Raw genomic sequence first — 27,238 nt, 5'->3', positions numbered from 1 at the left:
AAAAATTCGCGTGGTGGCGTAGTGGCAAAATTTGTCAAGAGGGTGGGGTCAAATTGACACCCCCCCCCCGTTTGATAAGGGTTAAAGGTCAAGTCCATCCCCCAAAAATGTTGATTTGAATATACAGAGAAAAATAAAGCACGCACAACACCAAAATATTTCATTTAAAAAAATGTAAAATAAGTTATAAAATTTTCAAGTTTCGCTTATTTTTCACAAAACAGGCACAACTTGGTGATATGCAAATTAGAGAGTCAATGATGTCCCTCACTATTTCTTCAGTTTTTTTATTGTTTGAATACAATACTTCATTTTTTACTGATAAGGCAATAAGGACCAACTTGACTGTGCCATAAAATGTTAAAATAATGGTAATTCTACATGTTCAGAGAGGAACATAACTTTGTTTCACAGGACAATAAAGAGAAAAATAGAATATATCATAATAAATTTCAAAAGAAATAGTGAGTGGATGACATCATCAGTCATCTCATTTGCATACCAACCAGGATGTGTATATAAAAGTTTTGTGACATTAAGCGAAACTTCAAAATATAACTTTCTCATTTTACATCCGATTTTGATGAAATTTTCAGTGTTACGCTTGTTGGATGTTTCTCATTTTATTCAAATAATTATTTTTAGGTGGACTTTTCCTTTTGAATAAACAGTGAATTCTGCCTAAGTTAAGTGTCTTGGGACCACAGCCCAATTCAACTTATAAAACAATTCCAAGAAGGGATAAGTAGAATATTTCACAAAAAATGGTCTGAAAATAGTTTTTACATTATCTCACCAATGGAAGGCCAAACTATGCAGATCTAGCTTCCACAGCTTTCCTTTCTATTTTTAAAATTTTTGTTAAGTGATTGATAGATGTATTTAATTTCTTTTGTAGGAAATTGTCATGACCCATCATAAATGTCTTAATTCATTTATCATATCCATTGCAAACTTGATGCACTTAACAAGTTTGTATACATATTGCATTGGCTAATGGTATCTGGGTCCCTGTAACACATCAGTAATTGATCATACAGTTGAGTTTTATGAATGATTGCACATACAATCAATGCAATCAATCAGCCCTTCAATCAATTACTAGGCTTTGTGTAACAGGGATTAATTAATAATCTGTAAAATTCAAAATCAGAATATGAAATTCAACTGAAATAGTGTAATTGCTCATCATATCCACATAGATTTATTGCATTATAATATTATTGTACAAAAATATTAATGTTATAAAACTACATGAACAAAGAACATTTTTTTAAGTCTAACATCACATGTAAGAGACTGACAGTAGGCCACACACACAAGTAAATATATGATATGCTCTAAAACTTGATAATTTTTCATTCTATCTAGAAAGGATAACTTTCAAATTTATACAAATTTTCTGTACATATTTCCCCATCACATCCCAATTCATATCACCTGTGATATTGTACCTCGCAACCAAAAAGTAAATTGCATAGACAATGACAGCTTTACCCGTCCTACAGTGTATTTTACCAAAAATTTACATTCACAAAATTGTAATTATTAATAAAAAAACAGGTGACTGAAATACCTTTTAACTAGGTATTTAACAATTGAATTGAAATTCATTAAGCCCATATGTTTACAACAAATGAAGAAGTGGTGAATTACACATTACACACAGTTTAAATATTCCGGACTGTACCCATCTAGGATAGCATAAAAAACGATTGCATATATCATTATCAGGACAAATTAAAAAAATTCACAGCATGAGATCATCAGCCACCATTTTTGACATTCGGTGGGTCACTTTTGGTTGATAATGTGACACCCATTTCTTTACATTTAAATTGAGCATATTTTTGTTTGGGCCCTATATTGGTACAAAGTAAAGTTGGCCTGAATTGTTGCCAAACAATCTCTTTTTAATGTAGAAATAAAAGGATTCAATTTACTTTAGAGCCAAGTTATATGATAATAGAAACTGAGTAGAAAAAAAATCAAGCATTCATCCCCAAGAACAAGAGAAAATAAGCCAAACATTGCCAACCTTATTTCACCACTCAGGGAGTACTAACTAACAGAAGAAAACATTATATCATAACAACCTTGTGCATTGAATGAGTGTGCAATTGGATGGATGTTTCAAAACCAAATGCAAGGTTTAATAACCTCACCAAACAATTTTGCTGTTGCTAGCAATTAAGCTCATTTAAAAAAAAAAAAATACTATATCACAGACACAAGATATCCCTAAGCATTTTGTGAGCCTAAGAAATAATTCACATGTATCATTTTCCATCTACTCCTACATTTCAACAGTTGCGCTTATTATCCACAATATTATATATATATATATATCAACTACACATAAACTTTAGAAGAGTTAAATACACACACTCACACTCGAGTCTGTGAGATTATTCAAAACTTGACAATTTGTTACACAAGGTGACGTAAATAATGATCAAGGTGTTCTTTTAGTACTTGGTATATGCTTGATAAGGTGACACTAAAAAAAGATCAAGGTGTTCTTAACAAGGTGACACACACACAAAAAGATCAAGGTGTTATTTTTAAGTACTTAGTATATCTCGTTAAGGTGACATAAAAAGGTCAAAATGCCCACTTAGTCCTTGGTATTTTCTTAATAAGGCGACACAAAAATGGGTCAATGTGCTCTTTTAGTAGTTGGTATGTTCTTAAAGTTTTTATCTCCAACAAAAATGCTGGAATTTCAACTTTTCAATAACATTAGTGTACTTATTATACACAATACAAACAAGGCTGAACATAATCAGTACCCTTCAAGAAGAAATTTAAAAAAAAATAAAAAAAAACTACTGCACAACCAAACATTCAGTTTCTACTTTCACTTTTAAAAAGTATATAACATGTAGATGCCATGCTTTCACAAACCTAAACTCTCATTTCATAATTTCCAAAAATGAAATATATACATATATTTTTAGCAAAAACAGAAATATAGAAATACATGTATAAGGACTTTTGGAGATTTAACTGTATACTTTTAAGCAATATAAAAAAAATTAGCGCTTGACCTTATGAATTCAACATCACAATAGCCACGTAAACCAGACTTATGACTTTGATGCAACAGGTTCTGCACAAGTACATTTCAATTTTCCTTTAGACCTTCATATACACTTTTTAGAGGGGGGGGGGGGGGGACTGAACCCTAATCCCATTAGCTACTCTAGTTATAAAAAAATTAAAGGTATATCAGCTCACATACCCTGTATCCAGTATAGCAGCACAATCTAATCAGATTCTCTTAAAATACAAAGAAAATTATATTTTCATCATCTGCTAATAAATAATGAGATGTATTTGAACTCAAATTCAATGAAAAATAAATTTAAAAAAAATCTTATCCAATATATAGAAATACATTCTGATCAGATTCAAATAAAAATATCATCATCATTGTTAATCTTTTAAAAATATGGTAATGAGATGTATTCAAACTCAGATTCAATAAACAAATTTAATTAAAAAAATAAACAAAAAAAATGAAAACTGGAATCACAAAAAAGATCACCAAACAAATATACAATACATAATTTCTTATGTACATATCTCTATAATTCATCAATTATGTACAAAGCACAGCATGGTTTATCATAATAAATATCTAAAAATACTGTTAATAGATCCATAAAATGTATGAAGCACAGCAAGTTTTTATCATAATACAAATCTAAAAATACTTTAAAATATACAAAGCTTACTAGTTATCAGCAAATGGTATACAATGCATAGTGTAGTTTTCAGCAATTATCATTCAGCCCTATCAACAACATAAATCATTAACAAATCAATAAGAAATCCTGGGATACAGATTTAATTCATGATTCACACAACAAACTGATATCATCAGACAATGGATCTTAAGATATGATTGTCTTAATATTTGGCCTTTACAATTAAAAAATTCTATTAAATTTGTGAATACAATGGGAAACCAAAGGAGCAGCCAAGCCTGAGAATTTATCAGAAAAACAACCATTTAAGATTCAAATCTTCAAAACAAAAACAAAAACTAAAACAAGATAAATCAATCATCAGTTTTTGTGAATGGGGAATTATATGGTGGCAAATATACAATACAAAAATAGTAAACTGTTACAAGAAACATGGAAACACAATTAGATTATTTTTCATGATTTAAAATGAAATGGTAATTATGTTGAAATCATAAACATACAAGATTCTTGGCCTCATATTCAATAAATATAGGTAATGTTTACCGCTGTGACCTGTTAAAGAAAAAAAGCTGATAAATCTGCTCTTAACCAATTAAATTATGGAATTTTAGTACATTATAACATTAATTTGTAGCTTATCATTGATAATCATGCTTTGTGAAAGACGATCCAATACTGTTTCATAAAATGGAAGTGTTCATTCATGGACGACAGTCTTGTATTCATACAAGAGTTACATTCCTTTTAATAATCCTAGAACCTACATGGAGTCGAAAAAAAATACATGTAGTTTGAAGATATATCTTAAATAAGCACACAAAATCAAAACTGGATTTTAAACAAATGAGTATGCTCTTACTAGTACTAAAATAAGAATATTTATGTGTTTTTCCCTAGTATATGAATATATTTCATGAGTTACATTGTACAACGTCTACTTAGCTTGTTGAATGCGAGCAAATGGGAGGCTGAATGCCAAACATTTGTACCGTTGCACACAAGACGTACCATCCAAAATGTACCGTTGCACGGCTTAAGGAGGTGACGTCACAATATGATTTAATTCATTGCGCTCAGTTAAAATAAAGGTGCAATACGTGTATAAGCCTGCTGGCTAAATGCGCAATGCTGCCCAAAGTCATGTGCGCTTGTGAGATTTTGCTTTTCGCTTTCAATATTTTTGCTCCCTTTTCATAGATTACTACAGGGAAAAACTTGTTTTTTCATATTTTCGCTGAATTCCGAGGCGTTTTACAACACAAATAGTGAATATTCTTATTCGTGCAATGGTGCGAGATTTCGCCTTGTTGAATAGAGCATCTTTCTTTCACCTCATGCGAAATCTCGCACCATCGCACTCATGCCTATTTGCTATTTGTATACTGTAGGCCTATGTGTTATTAGCAAATAAACATGGCATATAAAGTTACACATAAGTTTTTGAGCAAATAGCTTTGTAGAAATGCTTCTAAGTCATCAGCCTATCACATCCAAGAATGTAACCTTTCAATAGTACATTGGAGGTATTTTTAATGATAAAAAAACAATTATTTGTTTATATTTAGGATAATAATCACATTAAAGTGCTACTAAAAGCTATAGAAAAATATTGAATAACATGATGGCACACTAAAAAAAATCTATTGAAAAAACTTTGAAGAAAAATTGGTGTTGGTTTATTAAAACTTTTCCCTTGACCCATTTATTTTCATAATACTGATTTTTCTATAAACATGGGCCTTATCCTGAAATAAGTCATCTCTCTTCTCGTGTGTGTCAGTGTGTGTGCGCTCATTGTGTACAAAGTCAATGGGAGAGGAAAGAAGTCACCGCCGCTGACAAAATAAACGGCAGTGAATGGAGTGGTGACTTAAACCAGGATAATGCCTAAACATATTGTAATACTGATGCAAGTTTAGTTTTAAAAAAGGGGATGCATTACTAAGATGCAATTTGCTACTTATTACAGAATATCCATGAGATATGATTTAATATCTTGGTTTTTTTTTAACAATGAATGACATTTAAAAATTTCATACAAAGTACATGCAAATGTACATATATTGCACAACTTGGTTGTATATCTCTGTTTTATTTCCCACTCTCACTTATAATCAATTCAATACTTTAATAAAAATACCTTTTCTTTGTTAAGCAATCTCCTCTTACAAATATGCAATGCCAGTTCTGGTAATGCCCTCTCCCCATAGGTGTCGGTCTTGGGATGAAAATATATTATTTAAGACCATCTTCTAATCAATCTAAATAGGAAGGTAGAAAAATAAAGATGAATTCAAGATGACAAAGCACACCACATGTAGTAGCCATCTAGTACTCTACATAAAGACAGAGGTAGAAAACCGTCCCAAGGAGAAATCACAATGAAAGCAAATCATCTCGTTGGTGTGTTATCACTCCTTGATCGGCGCTCCCCCTTTCTGACTATGTAGGCTTCCCCTGGTAATGCCCCCTCCCTGGCTGTCGGCCTCGGGGTGGGGGCTATTGTTGTGGATGTCTTCTTGTTCTTCCACAAACAGACAGATAAGAAGGTTGTCACGAAGAGCGCCCCCAAGATGGATAGCATGACGATGGTGAGGGGTGAGATAGGGGATTTGCGTGATGGAGGGGCCACAGCGGTTGAGGATTGGGTAGGGGTCTGGGTGCTGACAGATATTAGCCTGGAGGGAAAAAAATATTAATATTCAGAAACCATCCAAATTTTATTGGAAATATATCTCATAAAAAAAAACAAAATTGGTAATGATGGAGTTCTGTATAGAAATATAACAGAAATCCTGCCTTTCCTAAAATGCAACTCGCTTTAACAACAACAACAACTACTACTGCTGCTGGTGCTGCTGGTGGTGCTGGTGCTGCTGGTGGTGCTGCTGCTGGTGGTACTGCTGCTGCTGCTGCTGCTGGTGCTGCTGCTGGTGCTGCTGCTGGTGCTGCTACTACACTACTACCACTACTATTACCACTTCTACTACTACTACAAATACTACTACTTCCTACTCATATTTACTATTATATCCTACCTAGATTGAATCCTGTATAGTGATTGGTTCAAATAGCATCACGTGACCATCTATATTTCAACTATGATGTTGCGTGACGTCAGACCTCGATATATTTTTCGCTATACCAATATTCTGACGTCATTCTTTCAGAAAACTGGATATTTAGCTAAACTCTCGGGCGCACCGGCCAGCGAGCTCTCTCTCCCGGGCAAGTCCCGTGATGCGTCGGCGCAGGCACTAATCTGCGTTCCGCTGAGCGCGGTGGCTCAGAGAAAAGTAGGTAATTCAACGCAAGTAACCGGACTTTCCAAGCTCAGCGCATAGATTTTGGTTATAAATGATTAAAAGTAGGATATAAAACAAATATATCTGGCAAAACTACTATATTTCCCTCGGGGCTTCGCCCCTCGGGAAAAACAGTAATTGCCAGATCAACCTCGGATAAATAATTCCACTATACTTTCTCAAAGCCTGATATATTTGTTTACTATGTCATGTATAGGGAGCGCTATTTACAAGCTCTGCTTCTTCGGGCTTCCTAACCATTTTTTATTTTGTATTGTATTGTTCTTTGAATATTACTGTATATTTATCTTGTTTTTTAAATGGTTGAATTTAATAAATGAAATGAAAAGAAATGAAATTTAATACTAATACTACTTCTACAAACAGTACTACTATTACTAATATCAATAAATAAATAATGAATAATTATGATAATAATAATAATAAATGAGATTTCTATGTCACAAATTTCAATTTTGACTAAATGCTCAAGGCCCTTTTCCCATACTCACTTGATAGCAGAAGCAGTATAATTGTTGTCATTATATTCAATACTGAATTCTCCTGATATCACCAACTCAGAGAGACTGCTGTATGCATCCTCCGGTGACACTGAAAAGAAAATAGAAATCATGATTTTTCTAGCAGGAGTAGAAAAAAAATTGCCTAAATACATCCCATTCAGAAAGAGAAATATCATTGATGCTAATTTAAAGAATATGTGATAATATGTACCCCCCAAAAAAAAAATTGTCAAGAAATAATAAAACCGACCAGCTTATTAAGATTAATGAATCATAATTACCTTGGGAGTCCCCACGTTCAGGTTTAATGCTGACAAAGACTTTCACACTTCCAGCAATAATGTCCAGAATTTCAATATGATTCCTGCAGATGAAAAAAAAAAAAAACAGGAAAACTTTTGAATCTTTTAAAGTCACATATGTTAACAAGTGTTTGTTCATCTACACCCGGTCATAGCAACAAAATCAGACTTAAAATTTGGATTCACTACTTCATGAATCTCAGTCTTTTATTGATAGCATATCTATCGAATGAAAAAAAATATATATATAGAAACAAAATATAGAGGTATGTACATTAATAGAATAGTACTCACTGAGGAAGCAGAACAGTATCTGCAATACACTCAATCAAAACAGCTTTGAAGGCAATGACCTCTGACCCTTCATTGACCTCTGAGTAAGAAAGGTCATTGAACTCTAATGAGAAATTAACTTCATCATGAACTTCACCTCGGGTAGCTGAGAGGAAGAGAGAGAGAGAAAGAGGGGTAGGTTAATACTAAAGGGTATAATACAATTCATACAAAGATTCTTGTCATTTGATTGGTTGAAAGCCATTCAATATATGATCTATTTTGTGCAACATGCAAACTCTATTTTCCATTGCACGGCGACCGTGCATCTTATATTTTTAAATTGCATGGTTGAGGTCTCTCCCTTAGTGTGCACCACTGAGCATGTGTGTGTCTACGTACATTTTGTATGTGTGTGTGTTTGCGTGCAACGAAGTATGCGCATCAACAAGGCTGACTGTGCGCACGCAGATTCATGTATCAAAGTGTGTTACAAAAGAATGAAAACAATTAACTGCTTTCATACAATGTACATGTAGCCTACATGGGGGAAAAATAATCATGTTCTCAGAGAAAATTAATTGCCAGACAAAGGCAAATATATTTTAATTCCATACGCTTTTTTTTTCTTCTATTGTGTCAAATAACACAATCCAGAAGAGTGATTGTATAAACCAAATGATGCATGCCTTCATTTGTCCATTATGCGACCTATCCACTCTCGTTGTGGCTGTGTTCAACCCATTGCACTTGGTCTAACGGCTTCGTGCAATGGATAGAACAGAGCCTCAACTCGAGTGATGATAGATCACACAATGAACTCATATGCATGACATATACAGTGAAACTTGATATAAAAACCATCTAACTGCTAAGGGACACAAGAATAGCAGTCTTTGTGGGCAAGTGGTCTTTGTGGTTTGGTTTCTATGTGTTTCTATATATATGTGGAATATTATTCACAGGGAGGCCAAGCCTGTACATGCAGTCTTTATAGACAGGTTGCTCTCCTCTACACGTGAATGCTGAAGGTTTGACTTTATTTAGATGAATTATTAGATATACTGCTAACAAAATTTCAACAATAATGTGCTGTACTCAACCTAGATAAGGTTAATTGGGAGCAGGCAGGGCTTTATTCCGTGAAATGCAGAGTGCATAACAGCTGGTAAAGCCAGGGTAATCATGCTGCATGCTGTTTATGCTACTTATTGTTGAGCACTTTGAGACTTCTGCTAAAGTGATTGTTCCTATATAAGCAAGTATGATTATTATCATTATTGCCCAGTTATTAACAAAACTGTAAATTTAAAATCAAGTTGACCATACACATGCACATATAATGACTTACTTTGAGTTGTTGATATAGAAGAAGCAGAAGTAGTAGTCGTAGAACAGGTCAGACAGGGTGGGTCGACCAGACTTACGAGAGAGGAATGGTTCTTACATACAACTTCCACAGAAGGACATTGAACCTCGCCTTCATAACCAGGTACCTATGAAAAAATTCGAAGAAACAACCTGATAAAAAACAATCATAATGACAATAATCATTTATCATTATGCTTTGCTAGTATTATCATCATTGCAAACATGAAATACTTGCAACATACATACAAATGTTTCTATTCTAAGAAAGGTTATTTGGACCCATCTCACAAAGAAGGGGGCACTTTAAGTACCCCCCCCCCCCAAAAAGAAAAAAGTTAGGGTCCAATGAGCAAGTACAGAATGTTATGTAATTCAAGAACCATGTGCCCGAATGTTGCAAATTTGGTCTCAAAGAAGTGCAAGACTTGAAAGTATAATGAAATACTGTGGTGGGTTCCTTGTGCATTGCAAACATATTGTGCAAAAGGCTGATGGGGTGGAATCCAATAACTCTAACTTAAACTTTGGGAAAAATATAGAATATTCCATTCAGACACTTGTCAAAATAATAATTTTAATGTATAAGAAATAGATTTCACGTTTAGCTGCAGGAATCATAATTATTTAGAATTTGAAAGGGTCAGCAGTCATGCTTAAAGACATGTGTTTAGTCATGTCTAACTTATGAAACATCACACAGGTTGTCATGGCTACATCAGTAAAAAAAAAATTAGCGATAGTACACTACATTTTGCCTGCACACCTGGACATCCAGACACACACACAACAAGAATCTCCGGCAATGATGGCAGCAAGTTATTCAACCCCAAAAATTTTTTTTTACTACCAAACAGATAATAGCTTCTATCAGCTGGCATGTACTATAAAATACTATTAACATTCTATTGCAATGTCATACCTGCCAACCCTGACAGTAAAACAAATTACCTAGAAATTGGAAACATTACTTAGAAATCGGAACATTCACAATTTCATATTAAAACTACCGGTACAGAAAATTTTCCAATGAGATCAAAATAGGTTAAAATAATTGTCTTTTCTCCAAAATAGGAATATTCCTATCTAATACATGAAAGGACAGTTTGCAGGTATGCAACCCAAAACCAAATTGCTCATTTCATTTTGAATTAAATTCTCTTTTCTTCATTAACTACAATGTATACGACTCGAGCTACAGGGCCATAGCACTTTTCTAATTTTGACTAGACATCCATTTGCGTTTTTAAAAAAGATACAGTGCAATGATCTAATATCACCTCATTTCTTCATAGAGCAAATTTTTTGTTGCTGTTTTTTTCTTCTATTTTTTCTGCAACTATTTTTAGCTATCAATGATTACACATTACTTATTTGTTAAGGGCCTATCCACAACAAGCTTTTGCTTTACTTTAGGTCCATCCACTTTGAATCTGCATTTATATTGTCATTATGCATACTATTTCGGAATGAGTTATATGTTTTTTGTATTTTGATTGATTTGTGGAAAATAAAATGAAATGAAAATGAAATAAAAATGAAAGACCATATAAAAGATGCAAAAAACACAATGCAGTATAAAAATCCATAACAATAAAGGTGTAAAAAGCAACATACCAGTATTTTTTTTCAATCAGGCCATATCATTGAAATAGCAGAAAATAAAACAAAGACAAGCAAATTTGCCAAAAAAACAATAAATGACGAAAATTTTGTGTTGATGAATCATAATACCAAATGTAGTACTGAGAAATAATCCCCCCCCCCCCATAAGCCCTTTGGGAAATAAAAAGAGAAATTTTTCACTTTCACATGACCACTCACAAAGCGTTGTAGCTGCAAAAAAAAAGAAAAAAACAATGAAGATGTGCAATGTGCAAGTGAATGATAATTCAATTAAAAATACAGTCAAATAGCTTACCTCTGGATTTATGTTCCTTTTTTATTGAGGTGATTGAAAAGTATAAGTGCATTAATTGTTTACATCATATATTCTATTTTATATTTAGTAAAATTTACAATTCAAAATGGTTGACTGACAGAATCGTGTAGACCAATCCCCATGAGATAATCCAATTAAATCTGTTTAATTCTGTCCATCAGTCATGTTTTTGGTTGATTTTCACTGTGTCTGTTATGATCAATATAGTCTGAAATAATGATTCAATTTGTTTAACAATATATATCCAGCAAACATGTAATGTCATTGGTAAAGATTACTAAAACTAGTATGGCTTATAAATCCAAACACAAATTAATATGTTTATTCTTTTATCTTCATATTCTTAAGTTAAAAAAAATCAACAAGTTATATGTACTTGGGAATAAACAAGTTTAAGATTATTAATAATATGCCATTCTCATACAGCTCTGAAAAAATCATGAACCCTTTGCAATTCAGAAGACAGGTTGAAATATGCCAGATCCCCATTAATTACCCCTGGTAGTTGGACAATCATTGATTAATCATCTTGGCAAAGTGAGATTTGAACCCAGTACCTTATGGTGTATAGTATGGAGACCAATCCACTGGACTATAGCACCTCTATGAACATCTCATAGCACTTACACATAGGTACAAAACATATTTCACTGATTTGAGAACATTTTGTACTTACCTGAATACTTGTATCTGCAGGGCATGGAATCCAATCTGAGTCTAAGAGACGGATTTCATATGTCTCAGAAGAATTTCCACATCTTGTTGCATAACATCTGCCTTCTAGATCTCCCGGGGTACATGATCCCTGGATTTACAGAGGTAAACACCAGGATTAAGATAAATGGGTCACAATATCAGCCCCTTGCAATATTTAATCCAAAGTAGTTTTGATCAGTTGACTAGTGATCATGTATTTTGTCAATGATTAATCATATTTATTGTACATAAAACAATTGTACCACATATTGTCACATTACATCCCACATCAATTTAGCCTGGAAAGAGCTGCTCTATTAATGGTATTATTACCTCTTCAAGGTTCAAGGTACTTGAATGCAACATTTATCATCATTTTTGCTTTTGTCAATCTCTTTATTCATGAGGGCTTCCACACAGTTGAAACTTCACATACAAGTACATTATAAACATCCTAATAAATTACTTTTAAGAAACCTTGTAAAAAAATCCTGAAAAAAGGTTAACAACAGCAAAAATAATAATAGTAATATCTTTTCAAAAGCAAGAGAGACAAAAAATAAAAATAGAAATAATAACTAGAATTTTAATTTGTCATGGGGATAAATTAGGTGATCTGTCTGTGATTCTAATGATCATGGTCACAATCTTATTTTCGATCAAGATCACCTTGTTAATGCAGATAAATATGATCATCATGATAGTAAGAGGACTTTTATTAATGAACAAACAAGTTAAACACTGTTGAAAGACAGGTAATAAGAGAGTTATGTGAAAAGGTTGTTTTAATAGAGAATGTCAATTCTAATTTCGCAAAAGACGACAAGAAATAGTGAACATAATATTGACGAAATACATGAATGTAGAATCCAGGTCTGAGAAGAAAAAAAAACCCTTACTAATAGGGATTACATGCAATATGAGCACACAAAAAAAGTAATAAAAAAAAAAGTTAAGTGAGTTTCGAACCAAGGACCCTAGCTTTACAAGGTGGACACGCTATCCATTCGACCACAAGGTTTCTCATAGACTTATCTTGCAAAGAATGAAAATAATCTCAAATTGAATTGAGAAAGTGGAAGATTATTATAGCGATATGCTCCTATAAATTGTCATTTTTGAGGATGATCAATTTATGTAAATGAGTAGTAAAAAAATTATTTGGAAAGAGTATGACCCTAGGTACAATATATCGAAAAACTGGGCGAAAAAAGGCCGATATTTACTGAATTATAGTCATATTTGCATAATTTTGAAAACAAAAATTGAAATTTTGCATTCCAATGCCATTTTGATGACATCATGATAAAACTGAGGGTCAAATGAGGCATGGAATCATATCTACGGTTCATACTTTATTCCAATATGACAGAAAATTTGGGGGTCAACGGATCTGAAGAATTACTGGTCTATTGAATTTTCTATGGACATGTTTTGGTACATATTTGGCCTATTGTGAGTGCGCGGGATGCAAACTTTGATGGAAGCTTATTCCTTTATTACTGGTTGTAGGTTGACTAAGCTATAAAATTGTTAAGAATTTCATAATCAACGCATTGACGTAAAGAAATTGACGATTTCACTTTGCGTTACGGAGTTATGCGTGAGAACACGCCCAAAAAACGTTTGAGCGCGCAAAGTCCTGAGATGCTTTAAATGACCTGAAACAAACTCTACTTTGATCAAAAAGTGATTTTGAGCATTTTAAAATTTTGATGCACATGCACGTCGTGACCTGTACATGACCTTTGGTGACATGGACTGTTGACCCTTGACCTGAAGTTCATGTGATGTAAATATTGTTAATCTTTAAAAATTGATGATGAAGATAGGATTGATAATGTCATTTTACAAAATGGGGCGTAGATGTCACGATGACATTTTGACCTTGATAAGTGATAAGTCTGCATAACTGATGAAATTTTGATGAAAACTGATGAAGGACTTTTGTTGATTTTGGTGGAACAAGTAAAGGGTGGATAAAGAAAATTAAATAATAAAAACAAATAATAAAAATATTTTGTAGAAACATAAGAGGTGATCTGTCAACAGACAGATCACCTAATTAAAAAAGAAAAACATATATTCTCACCTCCAAAAATGAATTTGACAAGAAACATTTGCTCTCAGGTCCAGTTACTTCACCCGTCCTATTGAGACTCCCATCAACGGAAGAAAACACACACTGATTCTCAGTTTCTGGCCAATAAATCTTACATCCATCTAGATAGGTATTTGTGGTACATGTAGCCTTGTTTAGCCCTAGGTAGTCACAGCCTGAGACACTGAGATACATGAAATAAAAATTATGATATTGTTCAAAAGGTTTGTTATTGCAGTTTCATCTTTAAAAACATTTGGTGCAAATAACATACTTAAAGTGTCTCTTGAACATGTCTCAACTTTTGCCCCCTCCTCACCCCCCCCCCCCTCCCCGAGTAAATCCTTGCTCTCCCGATTGTACATGCATATTGAAAGAATATGCTACAAAAAGAATATACTCAGAGAGTGAGCCCTATTCTGTTACCAGCAGAAGTGGTATTTGCATGACTGTGCTTTGACAAATGCCTAGTCTATCCTCAGGCTCAGTCCTAACGACCTCTTAGCCCATGAGAGAGGACCACAGACTAAACAGACATAACATCATCATTATGCAGTACTCTCTACTAATGGGTCCAGGGACTTTCCCCCAAGTCAGTGATGAGAAACTACGTCCTCTGTGTGTAACTTGGATAACAAATCTTCTGAGTGAAATCACATTATGGATCATGGACTATATGTATCATTCCCATGTGTGTGTACCCATTATACAGTTAATATATAAGATAGTCACTTTATTTGGTACATAATTAGTGATTATGATATAAAATTATGCAGAATATAACTAAACATTGAAAACTGACAAAACTATGTGAAAAAAACTGCAGCGATGAGGCTTCTACAAAAGTCTAACAACAGAAATCATACTTTGTGCATAAATTATGCAAATGAGCTCATTCATATACACTACATGTAGCTTAATTTGCATAATGAATACCCGAAGAGGCGATTTAACATTACAATGCAATACTGCATTAATACTAAAATAGTTTTGCTACAGAAGTGATTCATCTTACTATCAAATATGGTAAATCATGATATGCATTATTTTCAATAAACTCATGAATATTCATGAGCTATGTACAAGAAAGCGAAATCCTTTGAATATATTACTTTTATAATGCCTCCTTCGTTCTAATGAACTGAAAATATTAAATAATTGTTTATAGAATATATATCATCACCAATATGTTCTCTACCAACCTATTATTACAGAAGAACTGGGTGAAGTTTGTAGAGCAGTACTCAACCGTTCCAAACTCACATCCTTGGCCTTTACCCCAGAGAAAGTCCCCAGCATATTCATAATTTACTTTGTACCAACCCGAATCCTCAAACACAGCCAGGGTCATATTATCAAGGAAGGTTGAGTGTGCCTAAAAAAAATATGGTATTGATTTCATATATTTGTTTTAATTCTGAGTCACATTATTCACAAATCATGTTAATATATAGGCCTACCATTCCTTTGTGCGCCTTAAATTTGGAAATAAAGACAAATACTTTGAGAAATGCTGAGGTATTTAGTGAGAATTAAAGTCTTATTTAGTACAATAAGTAAAAAAGTGTGCTATTTATGATATTGATTCTCAAATATTATAGCAGAGTGACTCAATCATGATGAAATTCTCACTTTAAGCACTGCACAGATATGAGTACATGGGACTACAGTCACATGTGGCATCACAAGTAACAGTCCCACCTCTGTGTATAGGTGTAGGTGGTTCTTTGTGACAAGAACTCATTTCAGTATTTAAACTGACTGGATTTCTACTCATTCAATCAATGTATTCACTAAATGAAAGGTATAAAATCAAATTTTAACAAAGAGTGCAAGTATATCATAATACTGTATAGTCAGTTCTACCCTTTTAGCCTGGTGGGGTCACTCAATGTGACTTGGGGACTGCATGACCGTTACCAAAATCGCAGGAAAAGAGGTCAATTTCATGGAACGTCCGCGTACAGAACACTCCTCGAAGTAATGAAAATAGGGGTGCTCACCGTCCTCGATCTGATGGAAATAGGGGTCAGGAAAAAGGGGAGAAACACGGTCACGGGAAGAAAAATCCCCGAACCTGTCGCCGATGCACCAGCCGCAGAGGGTGCGCTCATATCAATGTCAGAGTAGTAAATAAACAAACAGAGTGACGAAACCGGAAGTGTGCTCTGATTGGTCAGATATTTCAAGGAGTCCCAATTAGTTCCCTCTGGCAAATTTTCTGCACTTGTGATCTTCTGCTAGGTGCATACCTCCAGCAATTTTAATAAATTACACGTTTTCTCACATTTCGTGATTAAATACTTCGACACTTTCAACTCATGGACATATTTTCTAGACGCCAATGTGAGTATTTTAACATTTAAAGGTGCCCTTTTGTCAATATATCTTCTGTTATTTTGCATACATTGGCTTCCAAAATAATGTCGAAAAAAGTGTTTGATAAGAGAGAAACTTTGCATTTTTTTAAGTTTTGTGTAATTATGTTTTGCACAAAGTACCTCAACGTGTTGAAAAGAGTGATTTACTATGACTGTCAAGGTTAAATTATCTTTAAACAAGTTGTTCCATGTTATTTTTAAAGGAAATCCATTTAATATCTACTTAAAACAGTGCATAAAATTTAGCATATGGGACTACCCTACACAATACCCTAGCCAAAGATAAGGACCTGCGCCGCTGGAGCTTTCGGCGGCAGAAACCTTAGCCCACCCTATAGGCCATAGGCGGTTAATTGCAGGGATGGCGCCACCAATGGGTGGAGGCAGAATTTTATCTTTAGTCTATATCTACATCTAAGTTACTAGTCTTAATCGTAAAAGTACTAATATATAGATGGAAATATCCCATCAGAGAGGTAAGTGTCCCTGGTTCGGGGAGAAAGACTGGAAAGTCAAACTCTCTTATTTTTAAATTTTTAGTGAGAATTCTTAGTATGACTACGCCTCACATACCTCTAGTCCCATCCCCTACCTTTCGCTGTATGGTGAATGGTCGGGGATAAGGAGTGCATACTAACTGATCATGCTCTGTGGACAACTCTACATTTATTTTTACAAAGAATTCTACTTTTTCTTCATTTTCAAGAAAAATAAAAGTTCTTTTGGATTATTGTATCAGTATGACATGGCTCTTGGTCATCTTTAAGGACTGAGCACTCTGATGCCTGTGTTGCAATCTCCTCTTATGAGGAAAGGGTATAAATGCCCTGTCCTTGAAATATGGTAAATAGGGGTGTTTCAAGGTAACATTTTGTCCTTGTTTTGCGTGAAAATAGGGGGGTAAATTTCACAAAATGTCCTTGAAATTGACCGCAATAGGGGGTTACTTGCATTTGTGGTAACGGTCATACGCGTCCCCCTCTGTGGGTGAGTGACCCCACTGTGCCTTTTAGCATATGATTCCATTTATACAGTCCAAACTCTCTTATCCAGACATGTTGGGACCAGCAGCAATCTTGATAATTAAGAGATTTATCCGGATCTGGAAGACCCAATGTTAAATACATGCAGCTGCCTCCATATGGTAGCTACACGTAATCTATTGTAGTGGGCGTACACAGACAGTATTCACTGCAGTGTCAGTGCAAATTATAGGCATTTTTACGAAAATGAAATCAATTGGTTAATACCCAAACTCTTGGATAATTTACCTGCTGAAATGATCGAGGTATACATCGAGCATACCTCAAAAGAGAATGACTTGATGAAACTAAGTTTTAAAATTGGATCATCGCGGCGAGCATCGCAGCTTCGCAAAGTCAGCCATTGTTATGACTGTAGGCTCAAACATGATAGATGGCGCTGTCCGTATCGAGGCCTAGCGCTAGCTAGTGACACATGTGTTGTTTTTTTCATGAAAAAAAAGAGAACATGATTAAATGGTTGTGCTGTGCCCTGATTTCCTGGAAAATTATCCTTTCTAATTTCTTTTGCTGATTTGGGTAAGATATTTTCATAAAATATAGGGTGTTTGTAGGTAGACCATCTTGGAAAATGTATGTAATGAAAGTGAGTTTGCTTAGGAATTTTGAGTTTAGATTGAAATCTCATTTCCCCAAGGCCACGTACTAGATTGAAAAAAAAAAGAAATCTCTGCAAGTGTGCGTCGGGATAATAGAGAGATCCAGATAAGGGGAGGCTAGATAAGGGGAGGCCGGATAAGAGAGGTCGGGCTGTATCTGATTAATCCTTGGAATCATTTTATTTCAAATACTTATTCTGTAAAATATCATGTTAGATGGAAACACAAGGTTATACTTCCTGGCGATATAATACAGAATAATAAACAAAATTTTGGGCCATTAAATATAAATTCTAGTTGTGGTAATTAAAGCTATGAAAATGAATTTAAACATAATCCAACAAAATGACAACCAAAGTATTTGTATGAACCCAATGATTATGCAAGAAATGAGTTAAGCATGGCTGTGTATCATTTAGAGGGAACCATTTCTAACAAAAATAATACAACATGTTCTAACTTGTGCTGTGTTGCAAATTTTCAGCATATTCTGGATTCACTCTGTATTCCATTATTTCCCAATGTCTGGTTAGCTAAACTAAATGATGTCAGAACTTAAATCATCCATATCTACATCCATATCTTTCAAAGCCTTTCATTTACTGAGTATGGCTTCAAGATATCAATAATGAAGAAATGATATGTGAGTTTATACCTGTAGGATTGCAGGAGCCATGACCGATCCATACATGTATCTTGTTTCCCAGTGAGATGAGAGACCTTCTCCACCCTGCAAATAAGAGAAAAATTAACTGCATCACAACGTACAGGGATACAAATAAAAGTTTCAATGCTCATGAATAAAGTCCAAAATACACTGCATCAGGGTAATTGGATTTTAAATTTGATTGAGGGACGGGGGGGGGGGGGGGGGGGGTGATCAACATTTTAAAAACATGAAAGGTACGTTTTAATTTTATAAATAAGGGTATTGCGTAGTTACATGACCAAAACATCTTTTCTATACTCTTGGTTTTTTTTCTTTTCCTTCATGTGTGTGTTGGTTCCCCTGCAATCACTTGAAAATTTATTGAGGGACAATTGCTTCCTGTGGTTGAATCATGTAATTTCTGTTTTCTTAAAACAGTAGCATCTGCCATAAGAGCCCACTGCATTGCAGCAACATAATAGAAAAGATAGGTTTGGGATGTGTATCTCAGAAGTGTGAAGTCTTTTAGAAAAGACACTCATCAAATATTTCCCAAATTTTCAAAGGAAGAACTCATTGTACATAAGTCATTATTTTCTTACCAAATTTTCAAGAGGAACACCTCTTTCTTCCTCTTCAAAGCATCCAAAATGAGCCTGAGATGCAGCCACAACTGCTGGGGTGTGAAGTCTTGACTGTCCCATAGCATCTACTCTCACTACATCATCCCTGGTCTCACACTGTAGTTCACCTTCTACAGAAAACAAACAACATAATGCAAATGGATATTAACAAAACAAAATATTTCTTCAACTAGTGCTCATCAATAAGTATTCATACACCTCACCTTATAAAGAAAAACTATGTCAGTTATATTTCAAATTATTGTAGGATGCTTATTTTGTCAATTTCTTATGTTTATTTCCTTTAAATTGTGCTTTCTTCAGCTGTTTTACATTTCTGTTCAGTCGAGACTTGAGTTCATTTGCATTTCTTTTCTGCACTGCCCTTGCAGTCTGAACTAAGGTTGAGTTAAATGATATTCAGTTGCCATTCATCCTTCTCCACATTGAATTCCATTCTTCTGATTCTCTTTTGTCATCTTCATTCCTTTTCTATTCAGGTGTTCCACTCATTACATTCCTCACCTGACTCCTTAGTTTCTATTCCCATATAATCACCCAGACATCTTCATCATCTTCATCTCCTCATTGGTTTATCTTATGAATTGAGTTCTTACATTTTAGTTTGATCCTTCCATTCTCTTTCGTTTTGTTGGTTGTTATTTCTAATTTAAATATTTTTGTAAATTATACTATGATTCTGAGTTGAGCTGGGGCAAATTAGCCCACATATTAAATTAGAGCACAACCAGACTTCTTCGGTTTCTGTTCAATTGATTTGCATCCTCTACAGTTTCACTTATTTTCCCTTTGGCTGATTGATTTCTGTTTGCTGCTGTGAACTTATATCATTTCTACCCCTGACTACACTTATAATTTTACACCTTACAACTAGTGGCAGCGGTGGGATGAGAACCCACCCCATCAAAACACAGTACATTATTGTTTTATTTCCACCCCCCCCCCCCCCTCTCTCTTTCATTTCATATCAATCATCTGATAATTGTGTTTATTTATAAGCTAAAAATATTTATCTTTTCTCATTTTTTAATCCTCATAAAAGATCCAGGTGTACATTATGTGATGTACACTTTCAACATCAGTTATGGAAATTCAGTGAAGACCATCAACTCTCCATGCTCTGCCCCACCCCATCCCCTTAAAAATGAATCAATAAGATGACAAGAAAGCAGCAGTTTCAAACAATATGTGGGGATGTGCCTGTATACAATTTTTTTACAGACGGTCTCTAAGTTGCATATAGCTAATTTACTAAGAGTAAATGTAACTTACCAAATACACTGCATTCTTGAAACTGGTCAAAAAGACTTGTAGAAAATCCAAGGACATGAAATACCTCATGCAAGGCAAGCTGAATTGGACAGAAATGCAAGCCCATTTGGAAATTTTATTAATTTGAGGTAATTGAAATTATTAATTAGGGTATAACCCATTTATCCATAATCAAACATACCACATATAACAATACTTCAGCACTTCACAAATGATTTACATTTAACTGAAAGACTATTTATTAAAGAAACTACTAATGCACTTCAAAGGATGCCATGAACACTGTTCATTATACGCTCTAACTTAAAAAAATGGAGAAAATCAGTAGAAAGTCAAAACAGGCATCACTATCATGTGAGATGTTTTACGAAGTCATTTGTTCAAGCAATCAACATTATGTCTGTGACATCACACTTCCATTAAAGTGCCATTTAGATATTTCCTCAAAGCTATACCAGAGGTATATTCTAATGTTGCTATCCAAATTGTTAATTGCCATTACATGAATGTGTTTAAATGGAGTAAATTTGTACAAACTTGTGCAATCTAAGGCTCATCTACATACTACATGTAACTATTAAGTCAACTTTTCAATTGAATTAGAAATAGGGAGCATAGCAAGACCTTTGCAATGAATTGAAATATATTTTAGGCAAAAAAATTAATCTAAAGTCTATCGATTGATTATATGTTGGCTTCTTACAGCACAAATTACATATTGATTAACTATAACGGTAATTAAAACTGATTGATCAATTGTAAATCTGCATTAGATATTAACTTTCATCATTATTTGCAATCCATAACAAACACCTTCTTGCAACACTCCTAATGAAAATCAATTTGTATGACTTACCAGGGTAAACTTATCTTGATCATATTCTCCACTCAGTAGAGGGTTGGGACAAAAATTGATCACTCCAGCAATAGGTCTGAGAAACTGATCCTGCTTGCAGTAGGAGGCATACGCAAACACATCCTATCAATAAAATCAAGGGTAAAAAAAAACATTATCAAAATATTTCTCCACTGTTAAAAAATTAAAAATGAGCCTCATTGATACAATATTCCTTCTTGCTTCCCCCTTTAATCAAGCTGGGAAATTATTTATTGCATTTAATTATGCCATCATACCAATCAGATGAACCTTTTCAGTGAATTACTGAATGCATTGTTTATGCATCTGTTACATTTATTGACATTTGAAAGTCAGTATTGCTTCATTTAAAATTATATCTATTGAAATATCATAATATTCATTTAAGTCTAATAAAGTGAGAGTACATTTATCATGGATATATAGTACGGAAAGTGTCCTAGAAACAGTTCATAAGATGCCTGAACAATGACTCACCCCTGAATCACAACGCTCAGTATGCTCAGCCTTAACATAGATCACGATATCAGAATTAGGAATGCCGGATCCTTCCTCATAATGGGTGACTGAAGGCTCTGGGTTAACAGCATCCCATGTCCACAGACCACCTAGATGATCAGCAGGAATCTGTCAACAAATAAACAATAAACATGTAAATGTCAATAAAACTGAACTGTGGTTCTTAAATACAGTAAAGCAGTATTAATGCAATATTTTGTATTTACTACAGGCCTGGTTAATTGATTAACAATGTTCAAATATTTACAGAAATTTAATCTATGCACTGGATGCATATATGAACAAAATAGAAAATCATTTTCACTTTCAACTTAAGGATCGATCCTAAATTTTATTTGATTGATCATCATATACATGTATGTCAAAGAATTCTTTTGGAGAGCAAAATCCTTACCTCAAAATTATCTAGACACTGCTCTCTATAATTTGGTGAAATTTCTGCACACCTGAAATAATACAAATTTACAATAATATGAGTTGATTATTATAAATAGAATACCATTAAGAAAAGCATCATTACAGGCCTTAAATTTCAACATTTTCAAAGATAAAGCAACTTTTCTAAAATGTATATTTCGATATTACACCACAAAACAAATGTAAAAATTGGAAATGGGCACATAAATATCCCAGGCCTTTGATTAAACTAACATGGGCCTATTACATAAAAAAGAGTTGCTTACTTTGCCATTGAGTTGTAGCTTTCATAGAATCTTTAATTTTGATTGGCTGTTGAGCAGTGTTGCCATGGTAGTTACCATTAATTTGCAAATTTACCATAAAATTAACTATTATGCAACAGCCAACAGGACTCATGTCACAAGCCTCACCCTCCCTTCCACATGCCCCCCCCCCACACACACAAACAAATGGTATCTAACAATTACTTCTCTATGCGGGTTAAAATATAAGCAATCATCACCAATATGACCAAAAGTAAAAATCAAAACTTCAAGTAGTACACTTTCTGCCTTATTACCTTGAGGTAACATTCTAGAAACATATCATTTATATTACTATATATACAAATATAAAATATATGCCTACTGACTGATCCTACAGTACATATTTCTGGAAAAATAAACAGATGTTCACTCAATGGCACATTCATCACGATACATGTAGTTCCTAATGAAACTCCTCTAGATGATGATACTTTGTATTGAGTCAAATGTCATCTACATTTTTTTAGAGCAAGGGACTTACTTTCCATCATTCTGTCCACCATTATATGTAGTTCTACAAGCTGTTTCAGATCTATCAATTACCATTGGGCCTTCAACAGGAAAAACTGGTTAGATACAATGAATAAATACAAATCAAGAATAGAAAACATATCTTTAAGAATTCAGACACAGTATAAGAGTGAACAATTGATATGATTTTATTTGTGCCTTATCAATAATTTTGTCACCTGAAAGTTCAAATTCATATGCACTGCAGAAGTGTACGAATTCTATTTTCAGAGGTTATATTATATCAAGTGTAGTTTTAACTTCTTCATCAATATTTTTTTAAATGTCATCCCTATTTGTTACATAAAGTTTAACTTTAAAAAATGCTGAATAAAAATCACCATAAATAGCAACCACTTAGAAATGTGTATGCATAGTACTGATTAAGCAAAATCAAAATAAGCCAAAGTATCTGCCCAAAATAAGAACTTATCAAATATTAAGAAAAAGCAGAATTATGTTGGCTCACGAGGGGAGTTTCAATACACTACTGATTCATAAATTAGTAAATTTCTTGGTTATGTTCATTCCTGGATTCCTTTACCCTAGAAAAGTAAATGCACTTCAATTCTTCAAATCCAGTTGGTACACATTTCTTGTTTCTACAGCTCACGAGCATCTGACAATCTTTGAGGTTGTCAAGAACCAACTTTTTTTAAACAATATGCATAAATTTGAATGGTGGCATTGTTTCTCTATCCCCATACCTGACAGCAGTTTTTGAATAACAGATGTTGCACCAGCCATGATGGTCTCAAGCTTCTCGACCTGCACTGAGTCTTTAAGATGTTCCACATTCTGAACAAAAGTCTTCACTCTGATAGGCTGGTAGATATCTCCTTCCAATGACCTTTTTGATTTTGCACTTACACCAACTGTTTAGAAAATTTACAGAAGGTAAGGACAGGTAAAGACTAAAGAAGTTACTTTTAACATTGGTTTATATTCTGAGGTTAATTTTTCTATTACTCAAGTTATTTGGGTTAAGTGTGTGGAGTCACTGAACTTAAAAAAAACCCTAATAATTAATTTCTGATAATTGATATAGGCCTAACTGGGAGTTGTGGCATGCGCCTGTAATCCAAGCTGTGTGGAAGTTACAAATTGATGCAGAGGTTTGAGCCCTGGTCACGTCTTTCGGAGGGTGACGTTAAAGGTCGGTCCCAGACGTAAATAATCTGATTGATACACGTCTGACAAAACTCAAATACACACACACACACACACTAAAATGTATGTTTGTACATGTACAGGTACAAAACAACAAAAAACACACACTATGGATAGTCCTCATAGACTCTCAACAGATCATGTCCAACATTAATTTTGAATGATTCACAGAACATTATAATTAACTTTCAACCAGAATAAAACCATGAAAGTGTTTGACCTAGCACAATAACTTTTCACTTTGTCACACCTCTACTAACAGTAGAGGCACACGGCCAATATTGGAGACTGTCTCCAATGTGGGAGATTATCTCCAATATCAGAGACTTTTGTAAAGAATTTGGGTATCCAATTTCAGAGACAGTCTCCAGTTTTGGAGTCCAATTTCCTTTGTTTACATTTGCTGCAAAAGGATTACCTTGGCGGCAAATAAAAATGTGATTTGCAGGCTTCTTTGATTCAGACCCTCAGTGTTTCCTAGAATGTGTTCTCTTTCTTCCCCCTGTGCACCACAGTAATGACACCAAAACCCAGCTCCACACACTTATTTTATATTTCATTCGCAACCTTCACACAACCTGCCGAAAACTCCTCAGCAACTTCACCAGCTCTAACAACTCTTAGGAAGTGTCTACATTTTTCAACTGTTACCAGCGATCTCCGACCTTAACGGAGGAAGGATACAAGAGAGAGATAAGCAGATTCCTCATGAAAAATTACCCCTTTTCACCGTCTACTTTAAATATTCACCGTCAACTTTTGAATTGATAAGGATTTTTGTTGTCAATCACACACAAAACAAATGGGCTTCTGACCTCAGTGAGACAAAATTTTAGGTGGAAAAAATCATGCTTTTGTTGGTGTTGTTTCTTTTGTCCTTTTGCAAAGCAAGTCTCCAATGTGGGAGATTGTCTCCCCTATTGGAGAGAGTCTCCCATATTGGCCGTGCGCCTCTACTGACTAAGAACACTTACATGTAGTACCTACACAATTTATATTTGCATCATTTGGCATGAAAAATAAAGAAGTACAAATGTCCTCCTTTACCTGAAAAAATGAAAAATTCTTCCTCATGATTTCACAAGATATTTATAAATAAAAAAGCATAGATAATTGTGCCTGCACTCTCTAGCATTGTCCAATAATTATTATTTATGAAAAATTGCTTTTAACCAAATCTTAAACTTTTTCTGACATCCAGAATGAAAATACTATGTTCACTTGTTCAGATATTAATAAGTAACTGGGTCTGGGTAGAGATAGACCTAGATCTAGACCTTGATCTGGAAGATTCTAGATAGGCCTATATAATTTTTGACCAAAAATCAATTCTAAAGACTAAACTGCATTGTGCAGTTGTGAGTAGTGAGGCCATTACATCAATTGTTTTTTTCACCAATTTGAGTCAGATTCTTTAATGAATATACATGTAAAGTAACTATGTCTATTGGACAATAGACTAGTGCAGATGTCAAGTTTGTGGTCATTTGAATTCTTTTACAACAGGGCACTGCGCTATACTCACCAGGAACCCGATAGTTTAGAAGAGTTGTCTCAATGTTTTGATGCTTTTGAACTTCATCAAATATACAACGGCTTGAATTTGGAGCAGATGATGGAGATGCAGCAAGAATTTTCATGCATATTTGTAGAAAAACTAAACTTAAAGTTATCAATATCAGAGAGAGTCTAGTTAATTTTGTACTTGAGTTCTTGCAAGTCTTAATCTTTTTCAATTTCATATCCATTGTCCCTGTGCACTGTGTTTCCTAGCTGACTATCCTGTCTTGAATTCAGCGTCACCCCAAATTTCAGCCTTCTCACTCAGTCTCAGTCAGTGACAATGTAGGATAATCGACTGGCTTGACATGACAAGGATATCTTCTTCTTGTCTATTACCACTGAACTTTACCATCGGATCGCGACTGTCGGGTTGCAGGCATAGATACGTCGGAGGTCGAGTCCATGTCCGCGTCCACCGAAAGCGCACCGATATTTATGGTAACGGTCTCTCGATGAACTCGGGTCGGGAATCTCCGGCGGTAAGCTGCACTTGGTCTTGGTATCGCTTCACTCTCTCTGGTACATTTTCGGAGGTAAGTAGGATGGGGGGCCGGGGTCGGGTGTCCGGACACTTTATATTTTTGAAGCCTTCTTTTTTGTCTTTGGATTACACTAAAAATATGAATTCAATACTTATTAATCATCTTCTCTTTTGTTCTTTATAATATTTCCTAACATTTTGTACTAAAAATTGATGAAACTTCGCTTGTAATTTTTTCCAAATGACTTTCTAAGTCTAAAAATGACTTTCTATGTCTAAAATTGATCGTCCGGACACACAACCTGTCCGGACACACAACAACTGGGTATACGGTATGTAGTCTTAATAGCAAACCGAGATTGCTGAGTGAAATTTGGAATCAATAATCGTACAGTTTTTATTGAAATACTACATACCTAAATTTATATTGATAAATATCTTACTATAAACATAACATTATTTTTCGAAACAATTTTGGAAGTAAAACCATTAAAATATTTTTCTTTTTATTCATATCGATCAGATATGGCTTTAAAAAAAGACTATTTAATACCATGCGCGATTACGTTTTGTACAAC

General features: G+C 34.3%; 1 protein-coding gene across 2 annotated transcripts; it reads right to left on the bottom strand.

Moving 5' to 3' along the window:
• Nucleotides 1–2,551: 2,551 nt before the first annotated feature.
• On the bottom strand, nucleotides 2,552–27,004 carry LOC129264958 (ciliated left-right organizer metallopeptidase-like). Of its 2 annotated transcripts, XM_064101935.1 has the most exons (18): nucleotides 26,927–26,967; nucleotides 26,142–26,791; nucleotides 24,154–24,321; nucleotides 23,418–23,502; nucleotides 22,606–22,657; nucleotides 22,170–22,319; nucleotides 21,672–21,794; nucleotides 20,816–20,894; nucleotides 19,502–19,653; nucleotides 18,906–18,980; nucleotides 15,430–15,602; nucleotides 14,219–14,411; nucleotides 12,107–12,235; nucleotides 9,472–9,616; nucleotides 8,142–8,286; nucleotides 7,827–7,909; nucleotides 7,534–7,633; nucleotides 2,552–6,394 (listed from the first exon to the last, which is right to left on the bottom strand). In XM_064101935.1, the coding sequence occupies exons 2-18, from the start codon at nucleotides 26,362–26,364 to the stop codon at nucleotides 6,109–6,111; spliced, it is 2,361 nt and encodes a 786-aa protein (XP_063958005.1). In that variant the 5' UTR covers nucleotides 26,365–26,791; nucleotides 26,927–26,967; the 3' UTR covers nucleotides 2,552–6,108. The 2 variants fall into 2 exon arrangements, with proteins under 2 accessions (XP_063958005.1, XP_063958004.1); XM_064101934.1 differs by having other exon boundaries at nucleotides 26,142–27,004.
• Nucleotides 27,005–27,238: the final 234 nt, after the last annotated feature.

The sequence above is a fragment of the Lytechinus pictus genome, chromosome 7, assembly GCF_037042905.1.
Source record: "Lytechinus pictus isolate F3 Inbred chromosome 7, Lp3.0, whole genome shotgun sequence".
Classification (NCBI taxonomy): domain Eukaryota; kingdom Metazoa; phylum Echinodermata; class Echinoidea; order Temnopleuroida; family Toxopneustidae; genus Lytechinus; species Lytechinus pictus.
This window is presented reverse-complemented; position numbering and strand designations above follow the sequence as displayed.